This window comes from Solanum dulcamara, chromosome 1 (genome assembly GCF_947179165.1).
Source record: "Solanum dulcamara chromosome 1, daSolDulc1.2, whole genome shotgun sequence".
Taxonomy (NCBI): domain Eukaryota; kingdom Viridiplantae; phylum Streptophyta; class Magnoliopsida; order Solanales; family Solanaceae; genus Solanum; species Solanum dulcamara.
The window spans coordinates 37604313-37632096 of record NC_077237.1 but is presented as its reverse complement, the minus strand read 5'-3'; the positions used below and the strand labels follow the sequence as shown (position 1 = coordinate 37632096).

General features: G+C 35.7%; 1 protein-coding gene across 1 annotated transcript; it reads left to right on the top strand.

The window, feature by feature from the left end:
- Positions 1 to 25832, top strand: LOC129885495 (two-component response regulator-like PRR37). Its single transcript, XM_055960171.1, has 9 exons — positions 1 to 266; positions 1204 to 1698; positions 19743 to 19904; positions 20016 to 20149; positions 20379 to 20540; positions 23163 to 23346; positions 23474 to 23912; positions 23993 to 24791; positions 25365 to 25832. The coding sequence occupies exons 2-9, from the start codon at positions 1341 to 1343 to the stop codon at positions 25470 to 25472; spliced, it is 2346 nt and encodes a 781-aa protein (XP_055816146.1). The 5' UTR covers positions 1 to 266; positions 1204 to 1340; the 3' UTR covers positions 25473 to 25832.
- Positions 25833 to 27784: the final 1952 nt, after the last annotated feature.

Genomic DNA, 27784 nt, shown 5'->3' with positions numbered 1-27784 from the left:
TTCTTTCTATCGCCGTTTCTCAACCAGTAAAAATCCCCTTGCTCAAATTAATTATATACCCCCCCCCCCCCATACAGACCAAACCCTAGATACAAGAACAACTTCGACGAAGATGAGCCTATAAAACTGGGATGAATTAGTAGAATTAATTTTGAATTTATACACAAATTTGTCCGAGGACTTCAATTTTTTGTTTTCAAATCGTTTGTAGTAGCAGCAGCCAGTATCACAATAAGCTTCTCTTTCTCATTAGTCAAGTCAGTAAGGTAATTTATTTTCTTAAAATTGTTGATTTTCATTTGTTCTCTCTCTCTCTCTCTCTCTCTTTTTTTTGGGTGGGTGGGGGCTTCGTTTCTGTGATCTTTTGGATGTTAGAATAACTTTATAATTTGTTCCAAAAACAATGGAAAATGAGCTAAAGTTTGTATATTGAGGATTAGTGAATGTTAAAGATGAGATGCAGTATTTTATATATAGTGAAACGTTGTTTTTGTTTTTAAGATCTGGATTTTAGCTTGATTGTTCGACTCCCATAGGAACTGAACCACTGGATTTTCAACCCAGGGGGCAGTTAAGCTTTATGTTGCTGTTCAATTGATTTCATTTCATGCTGTCCAATGCAGTAGAAATATAATTCATTGCTTTCAAAATTTAATGAAATCTTGTGATCAATAATTATTTATTTTAAATTGAAGCTTTTTGATTCTTGATTAGGCTCAAGTTCAAGCCTAGAAATTGAAAGTTTTCTAAATCAATTAAAGCTGGGGTGGGGGAACTTGTGAGAGCAGAGGATTTAAGTTTTTATGGATTCAACATTTAGGCTCTTAGCATTGAACCTATTATATCTTTAAAAGTATGGGGTTTTATCTACTATTTGTTACAATTTCATGGATTCTTACACATAAATTTATGCGAAAGTACTGGTTTCAGGTTAACCTTTTGTCGGTATGCTACATCCGCCCCCTGGTCAGTGGTGAGTCGAGGTAGTAATTGAGTGCATACTGCATAAGGTTGAGCACACTCGGTCTAGGTTTTTCTTGGGGTTCCATTTCGTAGATAAGGTTTTTTTTACGTAGTTTAAGATGCATGCAAATTGTGTGTAAGATAACACTTCGGTAGGATATTTGAGTACTGAGCTTCCATCTATGTTTCATTATCACTTGCTTATAAATAAAATGTTGACGTGAATGAATTTTGGTTTAGGACTCATTCAAGAGCCGCTTCATTGAAAGGTTGGTACTTGAAGACAACGGTATGTGCAATTTTTCTTCTAAATTAGAGGTTTTCGCACCAACTCAATCCGCTGCCTTATTCATCATTGGACTTTTTGAATCTGGTTGATGAGGGGAGTTCGGATGGACTCAAATGGTCCCCCAACTAAAAGGTTGGTGGAACTCAATCGTCATAGCATACAGGATGGTCAGAATGGAGTAAGGGATGGAATTACTGGTGATGGACAGGGGCTTTCACAAGAAGATGAATCAAGAATTAATGAGGATGTTGAAGGTGGGAATGAAACACAGAGGGATTTGGGACAAATGCAGGCTGTTCTACAAACACAGCAGCAACAGCCCCCAGGGTCTTTGGTTAGGTGGGAGCGTTTTCTTCCTCTTAGATCCCTCAAGGTTCTGCTGGTGGAAAATGATGATTCAACTCGTCATGTTGTCAGTGCGTTGCTGCGAAACTGCAGTTATGAAGGTTTGTTGTTATTACTTGTTTCCTCAAAAATTTCGCGAGTAACTCAACACAGCAACTTTTTCTTCCATCCAAGTGTTTGGTGTGTTCCATATACATATATCATTTATACACTTAAATATGCATGTATATGAATATACAATTTCATATTAGCTTCGTACCTGAATTTTGTCGGTTCATTGCTTTCCAGTTAATGATCTTGCATATTTCTGGGCATTCTAGCGCTGAACTATGATGTTACAGCTGTTAGTTTTGGGTTCAATGTCTTATGAAGTTATTGGCTTTAAAGATATGTGAAAGTTCACGTTTCTAAAAAATATCCATCAATTCTTTAGTCAACCATGCAGTGCAACTAAATCATACTTCGTTTTCCTTTCCTGATGCTTCTAGTTGGGAGTATTTCCTAAATGGAGTTACTGAGAAATCTTACTTCTTTCTGTAAAAATTTACTTGACCTCCCTATGGAGGGCAAAAAGAGTTCTGGTATATCTAGTAGTAATAAAAAACACAGCCAGATTGGATCCCAAATAATATAGTATGGAGGCCATACTCCTTGTAATATCAGAAGAGAGAGAATAGTAAGTTTATTATGATTTGTACTATAACTAATCGGCCAACAGGAATAGTTTAGTATTCAGTCCCAGTCCTTATCCAGTTGTCTGCTCAACTTTATAGAGGGCGTGTTGACCACATTCCCATAGCGAAACTTTATATGAAACTATCCAACTAATTCATCTTCATGCATTTAATGATGTCCCGGAAATTTGGGTTCTTGTCTTATCAGACTTCCATATTGCCTTGTCAATCCAGTCCAAAAATTTATCTCATGGATGCAGTAGAGCATAGTCTTGGTTTAACAAATAGTGTAGTGTTTGGGAGATCCTATTGTTACGATTTCAGAAAAAACAGTACAAAGATCTTTTCTGTTCTTCCATTTGGCAACTCTTTCTCTGGTCCAACTCCATGCATCACATGCTATCTTAGTTTTTTGGGTTTCTAATGATCAAGTCACAAACTCTTTTTCTGGTCCAACTCCATGCATCACATGGTATCTTAGCTTTTTGGATTTCTAATGATCAAGTCACAAGGTGATGTGAAATGTATTTCAAAGTTAAGTCTGGGAAAATAAGCTACTATTTGTTTTAGGTTGACTTGTAACAGTTATAAGAGAATGTGTCCTGTGTCAATATATATATATATATATATATATTTGATAAAGTAATGAATTTGGCTAAAAAGTTTGGGTGCAAAGCCCAAAATAGTCCCTTATCTTTGGGCCGAGACTCAAAAGTCATCATTGATTCTTTCACATGGAGGACTAATAGTCCCCCATATTTGCAATATTGGTTCATTTTTGGTCCTCCCCCAAACTTCCATCTCTTTTTAACATTGGTTTTATCCTCAATTCAGTGTATGAAATGTTCCGTCATCTTCCTCTTTGCTTAGTAGAATCAATAGCTCTATGTGAGAGAAGATGAGACGAAGAGTGCCCTTTGTTCTGTTCAATCTAAACATCATTGCAGCTAAACCAAGAACCTACCTTTGCTTTTCAGACTATTTTCTATATTTTTTGCTTCGAAAGTTAATGCTCCCCGCAAGTATGATAGAAAACAAGTTCCAAATCTCAGTACATGAGAATGAATAAATTAAAGGAGATGTAACAAGACAAGGTCTAGCCTAACATTTATGGATCAGAGTAGGGACGTACATGTAAATTTGGCATAGTGAACAAGCTTATAGTAGCCTTTAATCTTAATCAATTTCATAGATGTATTAGTGCTCGTCTAATTGTGAGTCACTTCAGATTCACCTATTTGTATGAATAAAGAATACTTTCTTTTCTTGTTTGAGTCTTTATTTTAATAATAATCGTTTAGCAGAAGGCATCCCTTGAAAATATGAGGAGAGGAAAAATAAAAAATAAAATAGAAATACAATGTTGCTAGGCTTATTCAAGTTGATTATATGTATATCTAGATTTTGTCTTCTCGATGAAGAAAAGGGTTTTATTTTTTTATAAAGGTAATGCTAAGAGATTTATTATATGTTTCCTACATCTAAGTTCTATACCAATTTATTGTAGATAAATGAAGTTGCAAGGAAAGAAATTTTGTACTATGCACTTGAAATCTGAGGTGATGAACCTCCCGATGTCAAAAAAAGAGATGAAAGTTTAAGAGATGACAAAAAGTGTTAATATTATAAACATGAAGGACTATTAGTGCTCCACGTGAAAGAACAAGGATGACTTTGAGTTTAAACCTAACGTTGAGGGACTATTTTAAGCCTTTTCTCTCAAAAAGTAGAAAACCTACAAAAGACATAATTTTGTGCGAACGACACCCGATTTGCTATACATAAAGGAACCTTGTGAGTGCTTCAACAAGAAATAAGTAATAAGAGGCTATTCCTCAATTATACAAAGTTCATCACTACGCTTTTAAAAACGCTTCAATTTCTTTATCTCCAAACAATCCACATAACAGTGGAGCAACATTTCATCCCATGTCTTCTTTTTAACCTTTCACAATTTGAATTGAACATTAACTCTTCCACGAAAATTGGCATCATCAAATACATTACAAATCAACCCATATTTACCACATAATCTCGAGACCACCCAACAATGAAGAGGGAGATTGTAATGTCTCCGCCTAAGCACTTGCACATGAAGCACCAACCAATGTGAATCTTTATCCTTATTAAATTTTCGGCTGTCAATATCACCCTCTTGTTGCAACCTCCACTCTTACTAGGAGTTTTCCATGATATGACTTAAAAAAACACTCCATTGTTCCCACTCCCACTTCCATACATTACGGTTATCCTATGGTGTTCCTTGTTCGTAAAGCAATTCAGTCAGCTTCTAGAATTCTACCTTTTCATAATTTTGAAAGTTCCTCTGGTACTTCAAATCCGCCAAAACTTCTCCATTTTGTGCCCTTTGGCTGTAATTTCATTTTGGCACGAAATTCTGAAAATGTTTGGAATAGTAAGTCGCAAAGTGTTGTCCTTGCACTACTTGTGCCCTAAAAACTTACTCTCCTCCCATCCTAACCTTGAATGAAACATAGCCGCCAGTGTTATCAAAGGCGCGCTCAAGCCCTGAAGCAAGGCTCAAAACGTGTTGAGCGCTTCACCTCGCTTAATGTGCACTTCAATATCGTCATCAAGGTTCTAAGACATGTTTTTGCCTTGGCTATGAACCTCTTCTGAAGAGACTACACTAAACGATTAATATTTCACTTTATCGTAATTATTTTTCAATTTCTTTGTTCATATATTTGTCATTTATGCTTATAAATTATTAGTCTTAGACTAAACATATATATTTGTATTTTTTTTTCTTTTGTGCCTTTTTTCATTAAAGACCACACTTTATTTGCGCCTTGCGTTTAAAGTTCCAACAGACCTTAGAGTTTTTTTGTGCTTTTTGCTTTTGATAACACTGATAGCCGCCCCACCCGTGTTTTGTGAATATTTATTCCATTGAAAGTAATAGGGTGGCAAGCAGTGTTGTCAAAGGCGCTCTTTAAGCACGCTTAAGCCCTAAAGTGAGGCTCAAAACGTGCTGAGCGCTTTGCCTCGCTTTATGTGCGCTTCAGTGTCATCATCAAGGTTCTAAGGCAAATTTTTCCTTGCCAATGAGCCTCTTCTGAAGAGGTGACACTAAACAATTGATATTTCACTTTATCATAGTTTTTTTTTTCAATTTCTTTGGTCATATATTTGTCATTCATGTTTACAATTATTAGTCTTGGACTAAACATATATATTTGTATTGTTTTGTTCCTTTGAGCCTTTTTTCATTAAAGCCCTCGCATTATTTGCATTTTGCGCTTAAAGCCCCAACAGACCTTAGAGCTTTTTTTGCACTTTTCGCCTTTGATAACACTGGTGGCAAGACAGTACCAATCTTCTTCAAGGGAATAACAAAGTCTGTTGTGTCACTCGCATCGTTGCCTTTCTTTTCAAAAAGTTCAGAATTTTCAGTCAAAGACTGAAGCCTTATCTATGAGTATGGTTCTCTGTTTTAAACTATGGTGAAGTAGATTGGTAAGCAGTGTACCACACGGGAAGAATCTAGTATACTAGGCATATGATGTAAAAAAGAACTTGAACAATTGAAATAGACTAGTTTCTAAATTTTTTAGCTCCTTGCACATCAACTAGTTTTTCTTTTGTCATCTGGAGCTATCATTTTAACAATACTAACTTAGTATTTTATTTTTGTTTCCCCCTGTCCCTTCGGGACTTTGTTAGCTGCTTGTTCTAGCATAGACATATGTAATGGAGCTAACAATAACCTCTTTTGTATAGATTGCATCTTCTTGATGCCTGAGACAACTTCATAAAAATAATATGAACAATTGAAATATAACTTGGGACACAATTGAACATAAGATCATTGATTTCTAGTTTGAGAGGCTCCTCCTCCTCTGTAGACATCATTGCTTACCAAATGCTGACTATTGACATATTCAGTTACCTACCAAAGAACCTCCACCTATGACACCTGACCCACCTAATGAATACTAGACACCTCACGCTATATTCCACCTACTATCACCCACGACTATTGAAACTACTATTTTGACGCCAGAAGAACTAGTTGGTTGTTGCAACGATGGAGCTCCACAATTCCAAATATCACAAGATGTAGTAACACCAATCACAGAGCGATAGGCTCAGAAAGGTAATGAATCTTGCAAACAATGCTTAGCATGTGGACAAGAGAAGCTAGACCAATAATCGTAGACACAACTACAATAATCATTTCCTCAGGATTTCAAGTAACTTTAATAAGCTTGAACTAAGCAAGATCCAAGCTTGGTTGGGTGCTAATAAATCAATAGCCTAGAAATAACAATTGCAAGCACCAGGTCAGAAGCAATCACCTACCCACTAGACTAATAGTGGTCTCAAAGGAATTAACAAAACGTCTTTCTTAGGAGTTTCAAACCTTCTTTGTTACAGCGATTATATCAATCTTAATTGTGAAGATATGGACCTTAGACCTACTCAACCCCAAAAGCTAGTTCATGAGGGGAGGATTGTCCAAGACCATATAATGAGGGAGTCTATATTCCAATCCCACAAATGATGTGAGACTCCAACATCCCTAGCACACCTAGGATTGGACATCTGGAGTGTGGACAATATAAGATGGGGGGCCAACATTGAAAATGATGAATTGGGATGGTTCAATTACCCTTATCTCAAAAACTAATGAATTGGGATGGGTCTGACACTCTGGCTCTGGTACCATGTTAAAGAAATAGACATTGGGTTTTATTTAATCCCAAAAGCTAGCTCAAGAGGTGACGATTGCTCAAGACCATACAAGGAGTCTATGTTTCCATCCCATAAACGATGTGGGACTCCAATACGCCCAAGATTGGGCATTTGAAGCGTGGATTATATATGACGGGGGGGGGGGGGGAGGAGGGGGCAACATAAAGAACAAGTAGATGAGCCCGACTCTCATACCATGTGCAGATATGGACCTTGGTCCTAACTAAACTCCAAAAGCTAGTTCATGAGGGGAGGATTGACCAATATCATATAGGGAGTCTATGCTGCCAACTTGCCATCCCACAAACAATGTGGGACTCCAACATTAATGAAGCGGTTAAGTCTATCTAACCTGTGAAAATCACCTATGGGACAAACCTTGGTAAGTCGACAGTTTACTTTCTGCAGAAAACTATTTTGTTGATCTGGCTAAGGATTGCAGATTAACTATAGTAGGAAAGGTAAATCAAGCATGGAGGAGATAAAGAAAATTTTTGTTACTCAATTTCATTTGGAAGAACTTCAATCATATACATGTCTATTTAGACTTTAATAATCTGTTGGACTACAATCACATTATGTTCGAAAACCTCATCCAAATTGGTGATGCTCCTATGAACATTCTGAAGTGGTCCCCTAATTTTAAGCCTGAGATTGAAACATCAATAGCCCTTGTTTGGATTTTGGCACATCAATTACCTTAGCATTTTTTTAGATGGGATATTATCTCTAGACCGGTGGAACCAATTGGAAATGCAGTAGCATTGGACCATACTGCGTACTCAAAATATAGAGGAAATGTAGTCAGAATCAAGATTGAAATTGATCTCCTAAAAGCTAGACTCAACTATATTTGGTTGGTTTAAAAGGTGGGAGGATACTGAAGATGGCAAGTGGCTATGAAGGTGCTCCTGATTACTGCACACACTGTGAATTGCAGGGACACAATGTGAAGCACTGTAGAATAAAGAATAAAATAATCAGGGATGACAATTAAAAACAAGAGTCTGATAAAGGAGAAGTCATTGATGCAACAGATGATGGTTTCACTACTGTCACAAGGAGGGGTAAGACAAAGCAACAAAATGAAGATATCAGGCACAATGAAGAACATGTCCAGAAGACAAAGGATGCACAATCAATTAGTTTGAACAGTGGAGCCCAGAAGCAGGATAAAGGGTCCCTAAGCAAGCAGATTTAGAGAGAAATAAGGAAAACAAAAGTCAAGAAGGACATGCTAAAGGAACAGGGGACACAAAATAAGCAAGGGAGTGATATCTATGTTAGTGGTCAGGTAGTGAGCAACGTGCAGTCCAGCATTCAAAAACAGTGTCAAACTAGCAATGATACCAGAGAGAAGGAAACTGTACTTCACTTTCCTTCACCCATTCACTAAAATGTCCAGCCTTGACTCATATATCAGAGTGTTCTAGTTCTACTACACTAAAATTTATACTTGAATTTGTTGAAATATCTGAATTGGGAGTGTGTTTCAATATTTCTTGTATTCGCTCCTTTGAAATTGCTTGTTCTCTTAAATGATTGCTCCTTGGCAAGGGACTATCAACATCCGCTCACTCTATTCCTTTTTAACTTATTGGAAAATTTAATTCATGGTCTCCTTGATCTAAATTTCTTGTTGGAATATCCCAAATGCATGTTCAATTTCTTGAAACCTTGATTATCATTTTCTTCACATGCTAGTATTTTCATGACTCCTAGTGAACCCCATTCTTTAATATATCTCTTGGAGACACTTTATTTTAAGTACCATAAAGTCGAACGCCTGAATCGACTCCTAGTTGTTACTCCCCCTTTCTCAATTGATGTAACTCTTTCCTTTTTAGTCAGTCCCAAAAGGAATGACACCTTTATGTAAACAAATTAACTGTAAACTTCTCATTTACCTTTAAAGAGATTTTTATAGCCATAAAAATTCCTATGACTTGTCATAGACCACAAGTTTCAAAAGTCGGTCTTTCTTAAAATTGTGTTTAGTCAAATGAAGAGACTAAAACGGGAAAGAGGGAGTAGTTCAAAGAAAAGGAGAAAGAGGAGTACTTTTTATTGGTAAATAGATGATTTCCACCTCTTTGAATGACCTTAGTATGTTTCCTCGATTTAAAATAATTAGATTTTCCCTTTTGTCTATGGTCTAACTTAAATGTCAGATTAATAGTTGACACTCATTTCCGTCATACCAATTGCACCAAGCACAAAAATAAAAACAATTTAGTTTGAGGTTGGCCCTAGAGGTTGGCCCCATAGATATTGTGGTATCAAGGATAAATTGCATAAAACACATATAACATTTTCGTGTCACCAAAAGTCCCCAATCTTGAATGTTTACTCGTTCTTCAGCAGAGAACTAGGCCAACTCAATGGAACACCCCAAGTAGACCATATAATTTATTTTTTTGATTGTTGAGCATACCTTATAAGATATCAATTGCCTAAAACACACTAACTTCACTCCAATGACCTTTGACTCATTGGAAACAAATATAAAAAATGTTCATGAATAAGCATTCACTTTAATAGCCTCATGTGTATGCGTGTTGGTCGTACCGTAAAGTAAACCATAAGATACAGTCAAGTCCTAGCTAGCTAAGCGTCACCTGTGTCATCAATGCTTTCCCATTTTCATCTTCTCATCTTGTCTCATCTCCCGTAGGTTCAACCTAAAGGCTCATCTGGGTCATAATTTAGAATTTACTTTTGTTATCTTGACCTAGATCAAGATTAGCCTTTTCACTCGAGTGCTGACAGTTGAGATATCAAAGCTAACTCTGTTTTCTCTTCTTTTGTTATACGATACTCACTCTTGTTGCATGTTTCCTTCTACCAACCTGAAAATCCATTGAGAATGAAATGAGAAAAAAATTCAATTACACAACTTTTATCCCTAACCTAACGCTAAAGAATAAAATAGAAACGAAGGAAGCAGAGAGAGAAAGATTGAAGACAACTTCTACTCCTATATGTTTTTAACTTTTAGTTAGTAAATCTTGCTTTTTCATATTTTGCTTGTGCGTTGCATACTTGGTCCACAAAAAAATATTGTGCTTGACCGAGCATAAGAGCATTGCCTAACATCACATATAAGCTCTTATTCTCTCAGGGATCGTTTGGTAGATCGTTTGGTAGAGTGTATTAGAAGAAATAATGCATGTATTAGCTTTGTATATTAGTAGGACTTTGTTTGGTGCACTTTTTCAACCTATGTATCAATAATGCTTGCATTAGTTATACAGCCTATTGTGTATTGAGGTATGATTTGCTAATACCATGGATTTCTATGCATGAGTAATAATGCATGCATTAGCATGATTAAAAACACAATTGTCTTTCAAAATCCTTTCCACCATATTTGTGCAGGGTATTTTAGTAAGCAAATATTTTTTTAAAAAATTATGCAATGCATGTTATATTTGATACACCAAATCAAACACTGCATAAGAAAAATCTCAGCATAACTAATACCAACATTACTAATGCAAGTATTACTAATGGGAAAAGGCACAAATTTCCTCCTAAAGTTGTACGGAAAAGTCAGTTACAGATTTAAACTATCATGGCGACCTATTACACACCTAAATTACCTAAAAGTGAAATTATTACCCCTGCAACTGATGTGGCCAAAAAAAAAGAAGCAGCGCGTTAGAAATTCTGTAAATTAAAAAAAAAATTAGAAAAACAAAATCACCCTACCCCCACATTCTTTCTTCTTCACACCAACCTACCCTCTTCTTCTTCACACCCACCTACCCTCCTCTTCTTCACACCCACCTTCATTTGCTCCCATTTTGAATCTTGATTTTTTTTCTTTCAAAACCCATTAAAGTAAAAAAATTAAAAAAATAAAATCACCCCACCCCACGTCCTTTCTTCTTCACATCCACCTACCCTCTTCTTCTTTACACCACCTCTATTTACTTCTCATTTTGAATCTTGATTTTTTTTCTTTCAAAACCTATTAAGAAGAAGAAGAATTCTTCTCCCCATTTTGGTGGAGAAGACGATTGGGGTTTGGGGGAGGGGGTCGGATGGGTGGTTAATAATTAATTAGGAGTTAATTAGTATAAACTGTAGTTAATAAAAAAAAGTTAATTAATAAAGGAAAGAAAAGAAAAGAATATAAAAAATCGGGTGGGTAGTTAATAATTAATTAGGAGTTAATTAGTATAAAATATAGTTAATAAAAGAAAAGTTAATTAGTAAAGAAAAGAAAAGAAAAGAATATAAAAAATTCTAATTTCTGACGTGGCGGTGACGTGGCAGCGAGTGTAATACACCACATACTATGAGAGTGGTGTTATGCGTTCGGGGGGTTAACAAATTCACTTTTAGGTGTGTAATAGGTTGCCATGATAGTTTAAATGTGTAACTGATTTTTCGGTACAACTTCAGGGGAATTTATGCTTTTTCCCTATTACTAATACACTATATTTTGCATTATTATTATACACTCTACCAAACGACCCCTCAGTCATTTATTATAATTTTTTTGTAGATTCATCACAATTCAGAGCCCCGCGTGTCTTGTTTTATCGACTTTACCCAACTTCAACTCAGTAAAGCCAACCAGATGATCACAACTTACATGAATCTACCATTTCAACATCATATACAATTCATCTCTGATACAATTGTGTCCCACTAAGCTGTCATGTGCTGAATAAAATGAGCGGTCCCACTAAGCTGTCATGTGCTGAATAAAATGAGACGTAGAGACAAGTAGTATTCACACTAGTTTTAGTTTAAAATACCATGAGTTAGAATTCCCTCAATAGTATAGCAATTCATATATGGTATCATAAGGTTATTAATAGGTTTATGATTCACTTGATTTCAACTCAAAATACTACCTAAAAAAGCCCCATTCAAAGATTACACTCTTGGCGAAGTATCAAAGCTATAAAAAGAAATTCAAGGAGTTGCAACAAAGAAGCTGAACTACCCGAAATAAAAACACACACACATATAAACAAACACAAATCATATTGGACCTTCAATTAAGCACAATAATGCAAAATTTTCAAGTTTTCCCTAAAGGTTTTTAAGTTTCTCCTCTCCAAAGTCTCCTAAAATGGCTCCTAGATGTTTGACCATAATCCCCCCAAAGGCCCTAAGTGGCTTTAGATTCTTCTTAAGGCATAGACAAAGTCGAAGTTTCCCCGAAAATGTTTCACAATAACGAATAGCAGTGTGGTGTGCTAATGTGCAAGTGAATTAAAATATCTAGTCTTTAGCCTTTTTGCCACAGCACCTTGAGCCTTCCTGTTTTCCTAGCATGTCACACGGAACTAGAGTGGCAGATTTGTCTCAATGCAATGAGCCGTGTTTCACTTTTTACAGCGTGATGTAAATTTTTCTTTCTGTTGTCCAATTTGTTCATATCTTTAGCTGGTCTGCCTCACGTTAGATCTAGTTCAATTCATGTGATTTTGGCATATATGTCTGAAAATCATACCCTTTGTACCAATGGCTACTAACAACCTAAACAACACAAATTTAGGCTATTAAAGCAACAAAATATCAAATTATGACATAATCAGAACAAAATTGCATAAAGTACAGTAGTAGAGTACAATAGTAGTTTTGAGTCGAATGTTTGCAAGTCTTTGAGCAAGCGTAGATCGGCTAAACAATTGGTCTTGACTAGCATTGGTAGCTTGATGACCATTTCCATCATTGAAAACACTAGCTGTAGATGCATTGGCAGATATTCTCATAGATGTGATTCCCATTATTATGAATCTATCTTGAAGTGTCCTATGGCTGGTGAAGTGGAATGATTATAGAGTCCAACCAGAAAGTCTTACTATGATCCCTTGCTCTTCATTGAAACATCCAAGCAAACCATATAAAACATCAATGGCATAAGGCATGTGAACTCACTCTCGAAAATAAATAATAGTTAATTCTTGAATAAGCATGATGAAAAAGACTAAACTGAATGCATACCCACTTTAATAGCATCATGTGCATGCATGTAGGTTATAACTCAAAATAAGTCTCAATTTAGAGGCAAGACCTACCTAGCTAACACAAAAAAACTTTTTCCTAATGCTTTCCAAAAGTCTTCTAATATATTTTCTTGGTCCGTAGCTCTTGTAAGACTTGGACCCGTTTGGCCATGAGAATTTTCATTTTTTTCTAGTTTTTCTTTTTTCACTTTATTTGAAAATCAATGTTTGACCAGAAAAAATTTAAACACAATTTGAAGTTGTATTTGGAATTTGGATAAAAAAACCAAAACCCTATTTTTCACTTTGTTTTCATATTTACCCTAGATTTTTATTCTTATAAAGTAACTCCATTTAAATTATATTTCATTTTTAAGTCATGTGTCATATGTTTTAAAAATGTACATTCAAATTCTAAATATTTATTGCAAAAAGTATAGTCAAAGACAACTCCAATCCAAGAACAACATACTCAGTGGAATCCCATAAGTAGGGTTTAGGGAGGGTAGAATGGTCATATACCTTATCACTACCTCGTGGAGGTAGGGTTGTTTTCGAGAGACCCTCGACTTAAGCGTATCCAGTTCAAGGACAAAAGAGTAAGAAAACAGTAAGGAAAAACATAGCAACTCACACGGGAAGCAATGTAAATCTTGTAAGAAAGATAAGATCATCAAAATAGTGTGACAATCAAAACACAATACACAACAAACTATGATAGATGTCAAAAGCAAGAACTACAGTGTTATAGCTAGTACAACACGCCTAAACAGTAAGACAACACTCCACTACCTACAAACCTTCTACCCTTATACGCGTTCTCCACACCCTCCTATCTATGGTCATAATCTTGGTAACCTGAAGTTGAGCTATGTCCTGTTTAATCACCTCTCTCCAATACTTCTTTGGTCTACCTCTACCTCTTCTCATACCTACTATAACCAACATCTTGCACATCCTCACTGGGGCATCTGCGCATTTCCTCTTTATATGTCCAAATCATCTTAATCTAGCTTACCTCGTCTTGTCCACCATAGAGGTCACTCCCACCTTATCCCGAATATCCTCAACTCTTAATTTTATCGCTCGTTATATGCCTATACATCCATTTCAACATCCTCATTTTTGTGACATGCATCTTTTGAACATGTGAGTTCTTGGCTGACTAGCACTCCGCCCCATACAACAAAGTCGATCTAACCACCACTTTTTACAACTTACCTTTTAAGTTCTAATGGTATCTTTTTTATCACACAAGACTCTGGATGCAAGTCTACACTTCATCCACGCCACATCAATACAATGTGTGATATCATCATCGATGTTTCCACTTTCGTGGATTATAGACCTAAGGTACTTGAAACTATCTTTCTTGGGGATGGATCAAGTGTCGAGCCTCACTTCCAATCCAATCCAACTCAAAAAATTCCAAGTAGAGTGAATTTTTTTTCATGGCCAAACACCCTCTTAGTATTAGTAATTTTTTTAGAATAGAAGGCCTTGTTGGACCTCTTGCATCCTCCACAATTGGGTTATTTGCCGAGATGAGATGAATAACATTAAGTTTGCTTGAGTTGCCTCGTTCTTTGTAAGTTCATCATTTATCAAGCAATTATCTTAAGGCGTACATAAGTATCAATATATTGTGATGTCGGCACATCCATTGCAATATAATGCATTTAGGCACAACAATGCTAGAGACTTCAAGGGTTTTATCTCCTTGTATATAATGTTTTTGGCAGAGTCAAAAAAATTCAATGTTTACTTTGTACCTAATGTTCTCCTTGAAAGAGATACTTTTGACATAATATGAAGCTTTAGGAAAGAGTGATAGAGCGTAGACTTACAGACAGTACAACAGTAACAAATAGTGAGGATGGGTTTATACCCGGTAGATCTACAATGTAGGTTGTATTCTTGCTAAGGAAATTGATAGAGATTTATCACTAGAGGAAAAAATATGTTTACATGGTGGTAATTGACTTAGAGATATAACATATGATATTGTACCAATAAAAGTCGTTTGATAGGTGGTGGGGAAGAATGAAATTCATATTAAATATATAAATCCGTAAAGGATATATATGATGGAGCCGCCATTAGTGTGAGAACAATAGCAAGAGATACAAATGCGTGTTTACACCTGGGATTGACATGGGGATCGTACTTGGTAACCCTAATTATGAATGAGCTCACTTACATATAGGCCCGAATGTCGAGCCAAACCCAATCGAGTCGAGCTCAACCGAGGTTTTTTACCGTATTGAGCCGAGCCGGCTTCATAAGATGTAGTTGTGCAATGCTAGTTCATTAGAAAATTAAATTTATGATAAATCTAGTTGAAAAACATAATCATTACTAGTTAAATTGGTAATTTTATTTAACTTGATTTAATTATAGACAATGTTAGTCTAATTTAGAACTCAATTTAAATGACGTTAATTTAATACTGAACCTAGAATAGAACTTTCAGGCAAAAAAAATATAAAAAAAATAATGCAACAACAAATTCAAAAAAAAAACTATACAATGTTATATTTCTTTGATTTTTGAATTTTAAAATTTATGATATTAATTACATTTCGTAACACCCATAAAGTATCTTAAGTAACAATATGGGAAAATGCCTAGAAATTCTATAACACATTGTGTTACTTTGTGGGGGTCAAGTAGAATTAATACACCCTTAAAATGTCACTTGGCAAATATAGTGCATTTACTCTCCTAAAGAGCATTTAAAAAGAAAAAAAATTAAAACTTTTAGTTTTACAATTATTTTCTAGTTTCGTATTCTCATCAGTTTCTCTCTTCTTTTTTTTCCGTCCATTGAACACCTCAAAACTACATAACTTGTGAAGAACCTTGTTGGAAATATTTTCGGCACCAACGAAGGTTTTGTTTCCTTTTTGTTTTTATAATACCAATTTTTACGCGTATTCCCCTCCACATCATACCCTGTTCAACAACCGTCACCACAATTTTTTCTTCAAACTACTTAATCCTCCTTCACTGATAAACTATAAACCATGACCACCTACAAAAAGAAAATTTAAGCTGCAATCCCTCTACATTTAAAGCAAATTACTTCTCCAAGAAAGTAACCTCATAATAATCATCACTAACTATTTTTGTTTTCCATGAAGCAGCAAAGCAATCCCTTCACCAAGATAAAAATACAAGAAAAAGAATCCACTTTTTAGTTACTCCGCGAAAAATTTTCTTGCGAAAATTTTGAGGAAAACTAAAGCAGCTATCTTCTTACAATTACTATCAATTTTCTATCCAATATCCATGGAATATAGCTAACTTGGCAGCACTAAATTTTTAAAATTTGAGACAGAGGAGAAGGTTTTGTAAACTTAATTTGAAAGATTAATGTGAAGAAATAATTTGTAAAATCAGCATAAATTGGAAAGATTAATGTAAAGAATCAACACATAGAAATCCTATTATTTTTCCTTAACAAAACAAAGAAGTTGAAACAAATTGTAAAAACGGTTTTGTTTTAAATGAATCAAACAAAAAAAGTGGATTGAGAGGAGAACGAGAAGAAGTTAGAATTTTAGAAAAATAATAGAATCACAGGCCTGAGATAGAAAAACTAACAGAAAAAAAAACTAAAATGGAAGAGGCAAGTCATTGAAATTGAAATTGAAAGGACAAAAAACATTTAAATGATAAAAGAAAGGAAAAAGATTAATGTAAAGAATCAACAGATAAAAATCCTCTTATTTTTCCTTAACTAAACAAAGAAGTTGAAACAAATTTGGATATAGTTCAAGTGTTTTAGGACATTTTCCCTAACAATATAATAAAAAAAATTGCATTGAATTAATTAAACAAGTACAAAATTATAATTAATGATAATAATAATTAATTATTAAATTGGCATTTTTCTAAATTAATTAAGATTAACGGATAACTTTAAGATTTAAAGTAATTATTACAAGACCAAAGCGAGTCAACCGAGCCCGAGCTTTGATCCAACTTTAACCAGGCTTGAGCTTTGATCGAACTTTAACCGAGCCGAGCCCCGAGCTGACTCTGCTCTATGCCTAACCCTACTTACATATTACAATGAGATCCCATAGTACATGCTATTTGTTGATGCAGGCAAGGTGTCAATCGAATCCTTGAACTGTGGAGAAACACACTAGAGAATAAGAAGAAATAAAACTGAATACAAATTTAGCCTTATAAGAAATTTTAAAAGATTTTTTTTTTGAGATAAAGAAATTTTAAAAGATTTAGTCAGCATAACAAGAGTGAAGTAGGGGTGATATAGATAGGATTGGAGTACCTAAATGCAAATAATTCAGATATCTCATACACAATCAAAATAATGTTACCTCTTCATCAATGAATATTAGTTGTCAGCGAGTACCCTCGACGTTTTCATTTTTGTACTCCTTTGTTAAGCCTTGTTGAATGACTTAACACTTCAATCACCCATTTTATTACATGTTTCTTTCCCGTGCTAATAGGTATGCATTGGTTTCCTAGATCTTCTTCCCTCACCATTGTATTCCTGTAGTTGCTAGGAGGTAGATGCTAACACAATATATATTTGTAATGTAGAAGCACTTTTCCCTATCTATTGTTTTGATGAAGATCAGTTTTTCCCTATCTAATATATACCCTTCAAAAGATGAATGACCAAATACTATACATAGTTGTCATACAAGAGCAAAATCCAAAATAATGTGCCAAACATATACTAATTGTCGTGTTCTGATTTAAAAAGTGAGTAACTTCAACTGACAATAGTTTAAATATCACATTACCATTTTGTGATGCAGTAAGCAAGAAACCTGTTGAAAATATTAAAACACTAATTAAACCGAAATCGAAAATGAGCTAACATATAGTAAATGTAATTTTGGATCGAACAAAATTTACAGAAATGAAAGGAATTACTTTTTGGCAGATGTGCATGCAAGTACCATTACAACAAAAACAATTTCTGAGCCAAAAGTCTCAGTTAGAGAATTAATCTTTTAAAGGCTAAAGATGGCAAGCAAATCAAGACCAAAATATGCCAACAAATCAAGTGAACAACTAGAGACAGTGCATGAAAGCTGCAAAGTTCTGATCTTTATAGTTGCGTTGTTTTGCCACAGAACTCGAGGGAAATGCTTAAATCATCTCATGAGAGTGTTACTGTCAATAAGAAACACTAACCGAACAATTGCTATAGAAAGATCAAATTTAAGATGATAAAGACGTAGATGTGATAAATCCTTGTTAGAGTAGTCTGCTTCAATATGACAAAAACATATTAGAAATTCTTAAGATAATAATAACTTGGGAAATAGATGGGGAAATAACTTCAGGAACACTAAACTTGTCAAGAGTAAGCTTCACTTGTCAATGTACTACCTGAGAAAGCTTGGTAGCTAAATTGACACATAATAATATAGTAGCATGATAAAGAGTAGAAAACAAAAGTATCAAAATAATAACAGTGATATACATACCTGGCAACAGTGTTTGAGGCAGAAAGAAGACAATTAGGAAAATGGGACAAAGACATTAGACATCCTATTGTGGACATTTATATAGAGCAGTGAAGAATGAGAAAACGTTGTGGGGAAAAGTTAATACATGGGAAGATGGAAAATAGGAATAATTAGTAATAACTACGGTGATTCACATTGCTATTAATAAGGAATTCAAAAATGCAGGTATTTTTAATTTACAATGATGATAATAAACTGCTCACGTTTAGGGAGGAGTAAATGTGGAGCATTAAAATAAGGACATAGGTAATTAATTTACAATGATGAAAATAGACTGTACACGTTTAGGAAAAAGTGAATATGGAGCATTACATATGGCTGCTGAACCTTTTATTTACTCACCTTTTATGTAATTTAAATAATATTATTAAATTAGATGTTTAATCAGGGTTTGATTCAATGCAGTCCAAAATGCACTACTGCTTCTGAATGTGTAATTCAACCTTCGGGTAATTAAAGTATTACTATTTAATGTTTAATTAATTAGATGTCTTATAACATTTTGATTTATAACAAGGGCAAAATCGTAATGAAGGTAGGAACTTCCGACTCTTAGTATCAATGATTATATGCCAATGGAAAATATGGTGAACTTCTAATATTTTTATTGTGTATAATATTACTATGAGATTAGCGTAAACGGAGCAACATGATGTATGAGGATTCATATATCCAAACCCAACTTGTTTGAGATTAAGGCAGTAGTAATTGTTGTATGCATCATAATATGAAGGTTTTCTTTCCTCAGTAGATGCTATCGTGATAATTATGATACTTGTCCTCCAACTCCCGCTAGTCAAAGAATCTGGATGGAGTAATTTCATACCGCAACCTACAGCTAATCTATATATACTTACAGCTCTTTTACTTCATAACAAATACTTCCAGCTCCACTGTCAAGAAGCCTAAGAAAAGTTTATGCATCTCTTTTATGCTTCTTTAGTGCATGTTATTACTTGATTCTGCAAAAGGGTGCCCCAAATCATTTGCTTCCATTACTTAAATGTTTTCTTTACTTGCTGGGTAAGTTGGCTGCTTATGAACTGAAGCAGGTAAATATGCATAAGAGGATATGTACTAGATAAAGGGAAAAATTCTTGTTCTGAGACTCTATTTCTTTTCGCGGGAACGTGGATATCACTTAAGATTTTTCAGAACTCAATTGTTTGAGACTGAACCAAGACTTGCTGAATTTTGATTCTCTTGATCCGTCCTCTGTCTTTTTTATTTTCTTATCAAACGTATTACTATGAAATATTGGCAGTTATAGCTGTGGGATATGCCCTTGAAGCGTGGAGGATTCTAGAAGATCTAACTAACCATGTTGATCTTGTTCTAACGGAGGTGGCCATGCCGTATTTGTCTGGCGTTGGTCTTTTGTCAAAGATTATGAACCACAAAATTCTCAAGAATGTTCCGGTGATTAGTAAGTATCTTTCCTACGTAATTTATTTTGCTTATTCATCTTCTAAATTTTGCTTAATATCTTGATGATATGATACTTTTAACTGCTCCACCTGATGAGTTTTGTGTGCAGTGATGTCTGCTAATGACTCTATGGGTATAGTCTTTAAGTGTTTGTCAAAGGGCGCAGTTGACTTTTTAGTGAAGCCTATTCGAAAGAATGAGCTTAAAAATCTGTGGCAGCATGTTTGGAGGAAATGCCATAGTGTAAGTTTATGCAGCCATCTTCATTTGTAACTGGAAGTTTTGGGATTGCCCTCTTAAACCTCCAACAGTGATTCTTGGTTTGGAAGCACCTTATTTGACTCCATTTGAAACTGGAATTTTAACACGTCATTCTTTTAGACCTCTGTTCTTCATGTTGTCTTAGAAAGACATTAGAACGAACTGCATATCGAGTGACCCATTTTTCTTTGATTTCTCATCCTTTCCTCAGTCAAGCGGAAGCGGAAGTGAAAGTGGTATACAAACTCAAAAGTCGGCAAAATCTAAAAGTGTTGAAATGTCGGGAAACAACACTGATAGCAATGATGAAGCTGAGAATGGGAGCTTTGATCTAGACGACAGGGACGGAAGCGACAATGGAAGTGGCACTCAGGTATTCTTTCTTCACGGCTAAAGTTTGGGTGGTCTCTTATGTTTTAGCAACTGTCCAGTATGTCCCTGTGCAGTTATCTGTTTATTTAAGCGAAGGGGATACCACAGTTTCTTCTTCTTTCTAGTTAGTATCTGAAGTTGATGGGCTTGAATAATCCAAGTAGACGGAAGTTAATACCACAGTTTCTTCTTCTTTCTAGTTAGTATCTGAAGTTGATGGGCTTGAATAATCCAAGTAAATGGAAGTTAATATTTTAGGTGTCAGACATTTTGTTGAAGTATGGTGGTTTTCACAAATTTCTGGTTGTCTTGAAGGCATGACCAATACATATATCTGTTGTATTAGACAAATAGTGGCTCCAACTATCCTTCTCCTTGGTATATATTGCTTCTGCACAATCCCACCGACCATGTTTTCGCAATAATTTGTTCCTCTCATTGCCACACTGCTTCACCCCCTTCTCCATTCAGAGATTTTCAAATTGAATTTTCTCTTGTACCCACAAACATTCATATGTTGAAGTGCTTTTAAGCTATCTGTTAACAACTGTGATAGATAACTGACTACCCCTCTTAATTCTCTACCCCTTTGATAAATTATTAGGTAAAAGTTGTCATTTTATTCTCAAGTACAAAAAATGGAGAAGAGAACAAGTTGTAATGCAACTCTTCTGTTGTCATCATTCAGAAGGTCACTTCTGACTTTTTCCAAAAGCCCTGAAACTCCTTTCTCTCCCATCATGCGCAACTAGCCAGACAACAATCAAGATTGGATAATTTTAGGTCAACAAACCCAGGTTAATTAGAACTTATTTACCCAGGTTAGCTACAAACCGATACTAGTTGGAATAACCCAGTCAATTTCAGGTTAGGAATGAGCCGACACCAATCAAAACATTAAAATGCTTTCAAGTTGATTTATATCGGTTACTTAGAAGTTATTCTATGAAGGAGGGAACCTTGGCTTAATGGGTAAAGTTACGGCTATGTGACCAGGAAGTCATGGGTTTGAGCTGTGGAAACAGCCTCCTGTAGAAATGCTGGGTAAGGTTGCGTACAATAAATTCTTGTGATCCAGCCCTTCCCGGATCCCCCTCACTTCGGGAGCTTTAGTGCACCGGGCTGCCCTTTACTTGGAAGTTATTCTATCTTTGGGAAATTTTGATTTATTTTTTTATCCCTGGAAAAGAGAAAATAAGTACGGATCTATTCTTTGCGTTGTTTTGTAAATAAGTAACTTTTATGCTCCTTAATCTATCTGTTAACCAGACAGAGAAGTGGTGGGAAATAAAGAACTTTAGATCAGAAAGTGGCGGAGAACACTTGGTTAGACCAGAGATGATGGTGGGGATCTGGGAATCATATGGATGAAAATTGGGGAATTTAGGTGAAAGACCAAAAAGCCCCCATTTTAATGAGATGGCAGGGGTATTTTAGTGAATCAAAATGTGTGTACAATGCCAACCTATTACAACCATGTAGTAGGTAAAAACTATACACTAAAAACTATACACACATAAACACACATGATTGCCCTAATTATTATTTTTCCTGGGATATGTCGTAATACGTTAATAGCCTTATAGAATGATATGGTCAGCCAATTATGCTGACATAGTTACTGAAATCTCTGACATGATTATTTTGTATTATGTTAACTGTTTCTGATTCTATAGAAGAGTGATCATAAATAGTTCATCAAATTAATCAGTTGTATTGAGATAATAGCTCAGACCAATAGTGATTGTGATTAATGAAACTGATTAAATCAGAAAAAAGTTGCTGGACTCATACAGAATAATCCAAATCAAGCTGGTTCATGGTCTCTGAGATTCCCTTTTTGCTGTGTGAAAACCTGTAGGATATTTGACAGTTACCTCCCATCTAGTTTGAGTAATTGCAGTACCATTATTTTTGTTTTGGATTTGCTTAGACTCCCATCCCCTCTCTCCATTTAAAACTTGACTATAAAAGGCTGAAACTATCCCCAAAGTCATGCAGGTTGAATTAGGAACATATTCATGGATGATTCAATTTGGGACAACTAGAACTGCCTCAAAAGTTTGGGTCAATTTGGGCAGCTAATATAACCCAAATTGATTCATAAGAAAACACTGTAAAAAACAGAAATAATATCTACTTGGTTAGTTAGGAATACTTTTGTCTCTAAGTGTTCATGTGCACTCTCTATAAACAAAAAAAGCTTTTGATTTGGTTTTGTGGGTGTTTCTCTCTCTTCACCCACACTCTCTTTATAATGATGTTCACTCGGGTGGGTTGGTTATCATGACCCATTGTTTATACCGAAGGACCCACTTATCTTGAGTCTTGACTCAAGTGAACGTTCAGCATGGATCATGAACCATTCATTCACTCAACATGTTTTTGCCCACCCAAATTTAGATACCCACATTCCATGAACAGGATAGTACATATTGCATACTTGTAGGCAGCAGAAACTGAATAGCTAGCTCATGTCTATGGATTTGTGTCTTAAGTTGTAGCAAACTCAGGAATCATAAACTCCAACATCTTGATCCATATTCTTACACTAGGTATGCAGATAAGGGATTGCAGTAACATTCTTCTATTATAAATCATCTTCTTATTTCTTTTTTGGCAGAGTTCATGGTCCAAAAGGGCCGTTGAAGTCGACAGCCCCCGACCTATGTCACCATGGAATGAATTGACAGATCCCCCTGATAGCACTTGTGCCCAGGTTATCCATTCAAGGCCAGAAGCACTTAGTGCTACCTGGGTGCCTGCAAGTGCCACCAGAGAATTCCTCAATGAGAAGGATGAACTGGGTAGGTGGCTCTTCCAAGCCCCAATGTATAACAAAACATCTTAGATCATATTCTTTTTTATGCTGTTTACTTTTTTGATTGTGTTATTATATAATCTGTTATATTCATGATGTGGTTTACATCTCAGGAAATGCTAGAACGGATAAAGATTTGAACATGGGCGTCATTAATGTTTCAGAGCTTGAAGGCCTATCTGGTAAAGTTATGGATGGTTTAGCAGCTTCGATGAAGGACAAACATTTGGAGTTAGATCCTAAGGATAATGAGAAAATGGGTAGAAACCTAAAGCTGAACAAGGAAACACGGGAAGATGACCTGAAGGACAAGGATGTTGGTTATATGGGTGACATAACCAATGCATGTACGCCTCAAGTAGAAAGTATGGCCAATGAAGTTGCAAATGATCCTTCCAAGTTCACAAACATCAAAGAAATTGCCACCTATGACAGTAAAGACATGCCTCCACTTGAACTTAGTTTGAAGCAACTTCGAGATGTTGAAGAGAATGGGATTGGTGTGCAAGAGCGCAATATACTCAGGCATTCAGATCTGTCAGCGTTCTCTAGGCATGTGATTCAACTTTCACTAAAACTCAACAACCTGACTAAAGAAGCTACAGTTGCTAATTGATTGCCATCACATGCAGGTATAATGCTGCTTCAACTGCTAATCAGTCTCCAACTGGAAACGTGGGCAGCTGTTCACCAGTTAATAATAGTTCAGAAGTTGCAAAAGCAGAATCAATTCATAACTTGCGATCCAAGTCAAGCAGTACTCCTAATCAGCGCTCAAATGGAAGTAATAACAACAATGACATGGGCTCCTCGACAAATAATTTCTTCATCAAACAAGACTCATTAACTGACAAGCCAATAAACAAACTTGCAGTCAATGCCCATTCCTGTTCTGCATTTCAACCAGTGCAACATGGACATAATTCTTCTCTTCAACCTATGGTTCCAGGAACACAAGATACTGCAAAAGCAGCCCTGGGCCAAGCAAGAGCGATGCACCAGAAGTTCCAAGTTCAGCACCACCATCATCATTACCATCACCATCACCACCATGTGCTTAACTTGCAGCAGCAACAACTACTGCTTAACACTGGTGCTTCGTCTTTGCGAAACGCTGTTGAAGCTGCTCCAGATTGCGGAACATCTGACATGGTAGGTGCTCCTGTTGAAGGAAATGCTGCTAATTATGGAAGTGCATCAGGAAGTAACAATGGAAGCAATGGGCAAAATGGAAGCAGTGGCCAAAATGGGAGCAGCACTGCTGTAGTTGCTGAAGGAACAAATTTGGCTGCTGAAAATGAAACTGGTGAAAAATGTGAAATTGGCAGTTGGAGTGGAAGTGCAAGCATAAGTGGTGATCACTCGGCTCAAAGAGAGGCTGCCTTGATTAAATTTCGGCAAAAGAGGAAGGAGAGGTGCTTTGAGAAGAAGGTAATTGTTATAATTGCAGTACTGATGAAATTTATTTTAGTTACTACAGTAGTTTTTAGTATAATAAGTTGTCTAGGTTTAGTATGAATTTGATATTTGAAGTTTTATTAGGTTGTTTTAGTTGGTGAATTTGAAATTTGATATTTTAGCTTTCTTGAATTTTGAATTGCAAATTTTCTGCATATTATGTGCTCAAATTGAGTAGTTAAATCCTTCTTATGCTTAATAACAAAAAGATTTGACATTTTCAACCCTTTTTTGCTGCATCATAATTCTGTAGTTTGTTGAAATCCCACTTAAACCTTCTTTTTATGCCGTTCAGCATACCCAATTCCCTTGTCTTTTTCTTTTTCCTTTTTCCTTTTTATTATAGTATATTTTTGCATACAGTAACTTGCACATGAAGTCAATGATGCAACTTTGCCTACTACATCTCATCAGTAAAATCAAGAGTTCTTTGCAGTTCAAACTTTGATTCACAAAATTTAGCTTTTGTTGGGTTTACAGCTATCGAACTGTCAATAGATGGCTGAGGAGCAAAACTTATCTGAATTTTCTTTCCATTCATTTTAGGTCCGGTACCAGAGTAGAAAGAGACTCGCAGAACAGAGGCCACGCATGCGAGGGCAATTTGTGCGTCAGGATGCAGACAAAAGTAAAAGCAGCAATACAAATTCCTGACCCTCTACCGTTTTAATTGGATGGTTCATGTCAAATGAGTTCGAGAAGCTTTAGCTTTGATTGCCTAGGTAGGGAGGAAGCAGTTTGGTAAACAGCTAAATTTATTTAGTTTGAGATATTGCTGTCTAGTAATAATTGCTTTTTGGAGATAATATTAATTGGGGAGTCCTATGAAGACGTCTTTGTTATATAGTCAGTTTGAAGATACTTATTTTGCACTTCTAGATGTTGGGATACCCTAATAAAATTCTTCAGTATGTGGTGCTTTCTGGTGTGCTTAAAACTGCTTTTCCAAAGTCCCTCATGTAACACTTGTTACTTTTTCGTACTAATATTATCCATATCTCATTTTACCCTCCAGGAAGTTTAGTTCTCTGATATAGAGCCCGTTTGGATAGACTTAAAAAAAATAACTTTTAATGTATAAAGTGCTTTTAGAACTTTGAAGTGCTGAAAGTTATTTTTATAAATAAGCAGTTGAGTGTTTGGATAAAAGTGCTTATGATGTGAATTTTAGGGTTAAAAGAATAAAAAAAGGTAGTTTGAGAATTTAGTTAAAATATAAAGGATATAAAAGTAATTTCCATGGTCAAAGAAAATGACTTTAAGCACTTTGGAAAAAAAAGTTAGAAATCCTAACTTTTCATTTCTGACTGACTTTAAGAATTTTATGGCTTAAAGTCAGCATTAGGCAAACACGTTCAAAAGCTAAAAAGGGGCTTTAAGTTGGTTTTGACCAACTTAAAGCCAATCCAAACGGGCTCATAGTTTGCGTCTGTCCTAAAATTTCTGAAGGGATCCCCAGCAGAACTATACTATAGCATAAGCTGCATTAATGTTGGATTTTCCAAAATTACGCTACTTTTGGAGAATCCGACATGCACCCGTTGACATTTTTGGAGAGTCCGAGGAATATAGATTAAGCATTTGTCCCCACCAAATTAGCTTGTTTTTCTTGTGAGAAAGGTAACTTTGTATTCATCAGTATCAAGTTGATACTGGCAGTAAGATGATTACATAAGGCCTTGGATCACATAAGGAATAAAACAATCTACGAGCGATTCTGCATCTACTACATAATTCTCTTTACACCAGAATTGAAATGACAAAATAATTTAGCTAGAGTATAGATTTATTTCTATTCACAACCTCTCTTATCAAATAGTCCACCAGATATAGCTGGTGCCATTGACCACCACCACTTTTGTCTATTCTTGTTTCTAATGCTGTTCAAGCACCACTATAGGTCCTTAGTATCCCATGACGTCACCACAAGGAAGAGCTGCCACAGAATATCAGTAACCTTGCAGTGTAGAAAAAGATGATTGTTGGTCTCTTCCTTTTTCATGACACCCAAAAACACTTGGAGGTCAGCTGGGTTCCCTTTTTATGGAGAACTTCATGAGTCAGACAAGCCTTTTTAACAAGAAGCCAGGTGAAGCAAGTCACTTTATAAGGGGCTTTTGTTTTCCAAATTAACTTCCAGAGCTATTCCATCACCTGAGTTGGTTCGTAGAGCGTGGAAAAGGCATAGCTGGCTGAAAATCTTCAACATATCAGCCACTCTATCAACCTCTCAATAATTAAGTAGTCTTCTGAAGGAAAAATTCTAACAATGTAAGTTTCAAACTTCATCCATGGTGGCCTCAATAGCATCTGATAAGCATATAATAAATCTGGGAACAGAACTTTAAGAGGACCATGCCCTAACTAGTGGTCAGTCCAAAATGAAAATTTTCCTTATATTACCAATTGTTAGTATAAACCATGCCCTAACTAGTTGTCAGTCCAAAAGGAAATTTTCCTTATATTACCAATTGTGAAGCCAATTCTTAGATCATACTCCTCCCGATGCGTCCTTATAGCTTTCCATGTGCAGCTCCCAGAACATTGTTATTCAGTGTGACCCTACCTCCCAAGGATAAATATTGAACCTTCCATCTTGCCAACCTCTTCTCACATTCATCAATCACTTCTTGTGGACCTGTTCTTTGCTCTCAAAGATAACCCCAAATAGGTTGTAGGCAGAGTGTCGATGTCATAACCCAGGGCATTGGCTAGCACCTAGATTTCGAGAATGGAAAAGGTTCAAAAATGCCCTTAACATATTAGAAATGGTTCAGAAATGCTCTCCTTCCACCTATTGGATCAAAAATACCCTTAACGTATAGAAATGGTTCAAAAATGCCCTCTTTTCACCTATTGGATAAAAAATGCCCTCAACCTATTAGAAATGGTTCAAATTTGTCCTCCTTTTACCTATAAGTATGTTTATCAACTATTAAATACTATTTAATATGCCCACATTTCAT

What these genes read in the sequence shown, in the direction of transcription:
- LOC129885495 (XM_055960171.1), top strand. Translation starts at nt 1,341, where the DNA reads ATGAGGGGAGTTCGGATGGACTCAAATGGTCCCCCAACTAAAAGGTTG. An exon ending in ACAATGGAAGTGGCACTCAG is followed by an intron (nt 20,541 to 23,162) that starts GTATTCTTTCTT and finishes CTTTTTTGGCAG; the next exon opens with AGTTCATGGTCCAAAAGGGC. An exon ending in AGAGGTGCTTTGAGAAGAAG is followed by an intron (nt 24,792 to 25,364) that starts GTAATTGTTATA and finishes CATTCATTTTAG; the next exon opens with GTCCGGTACCAGAGTAGAAA.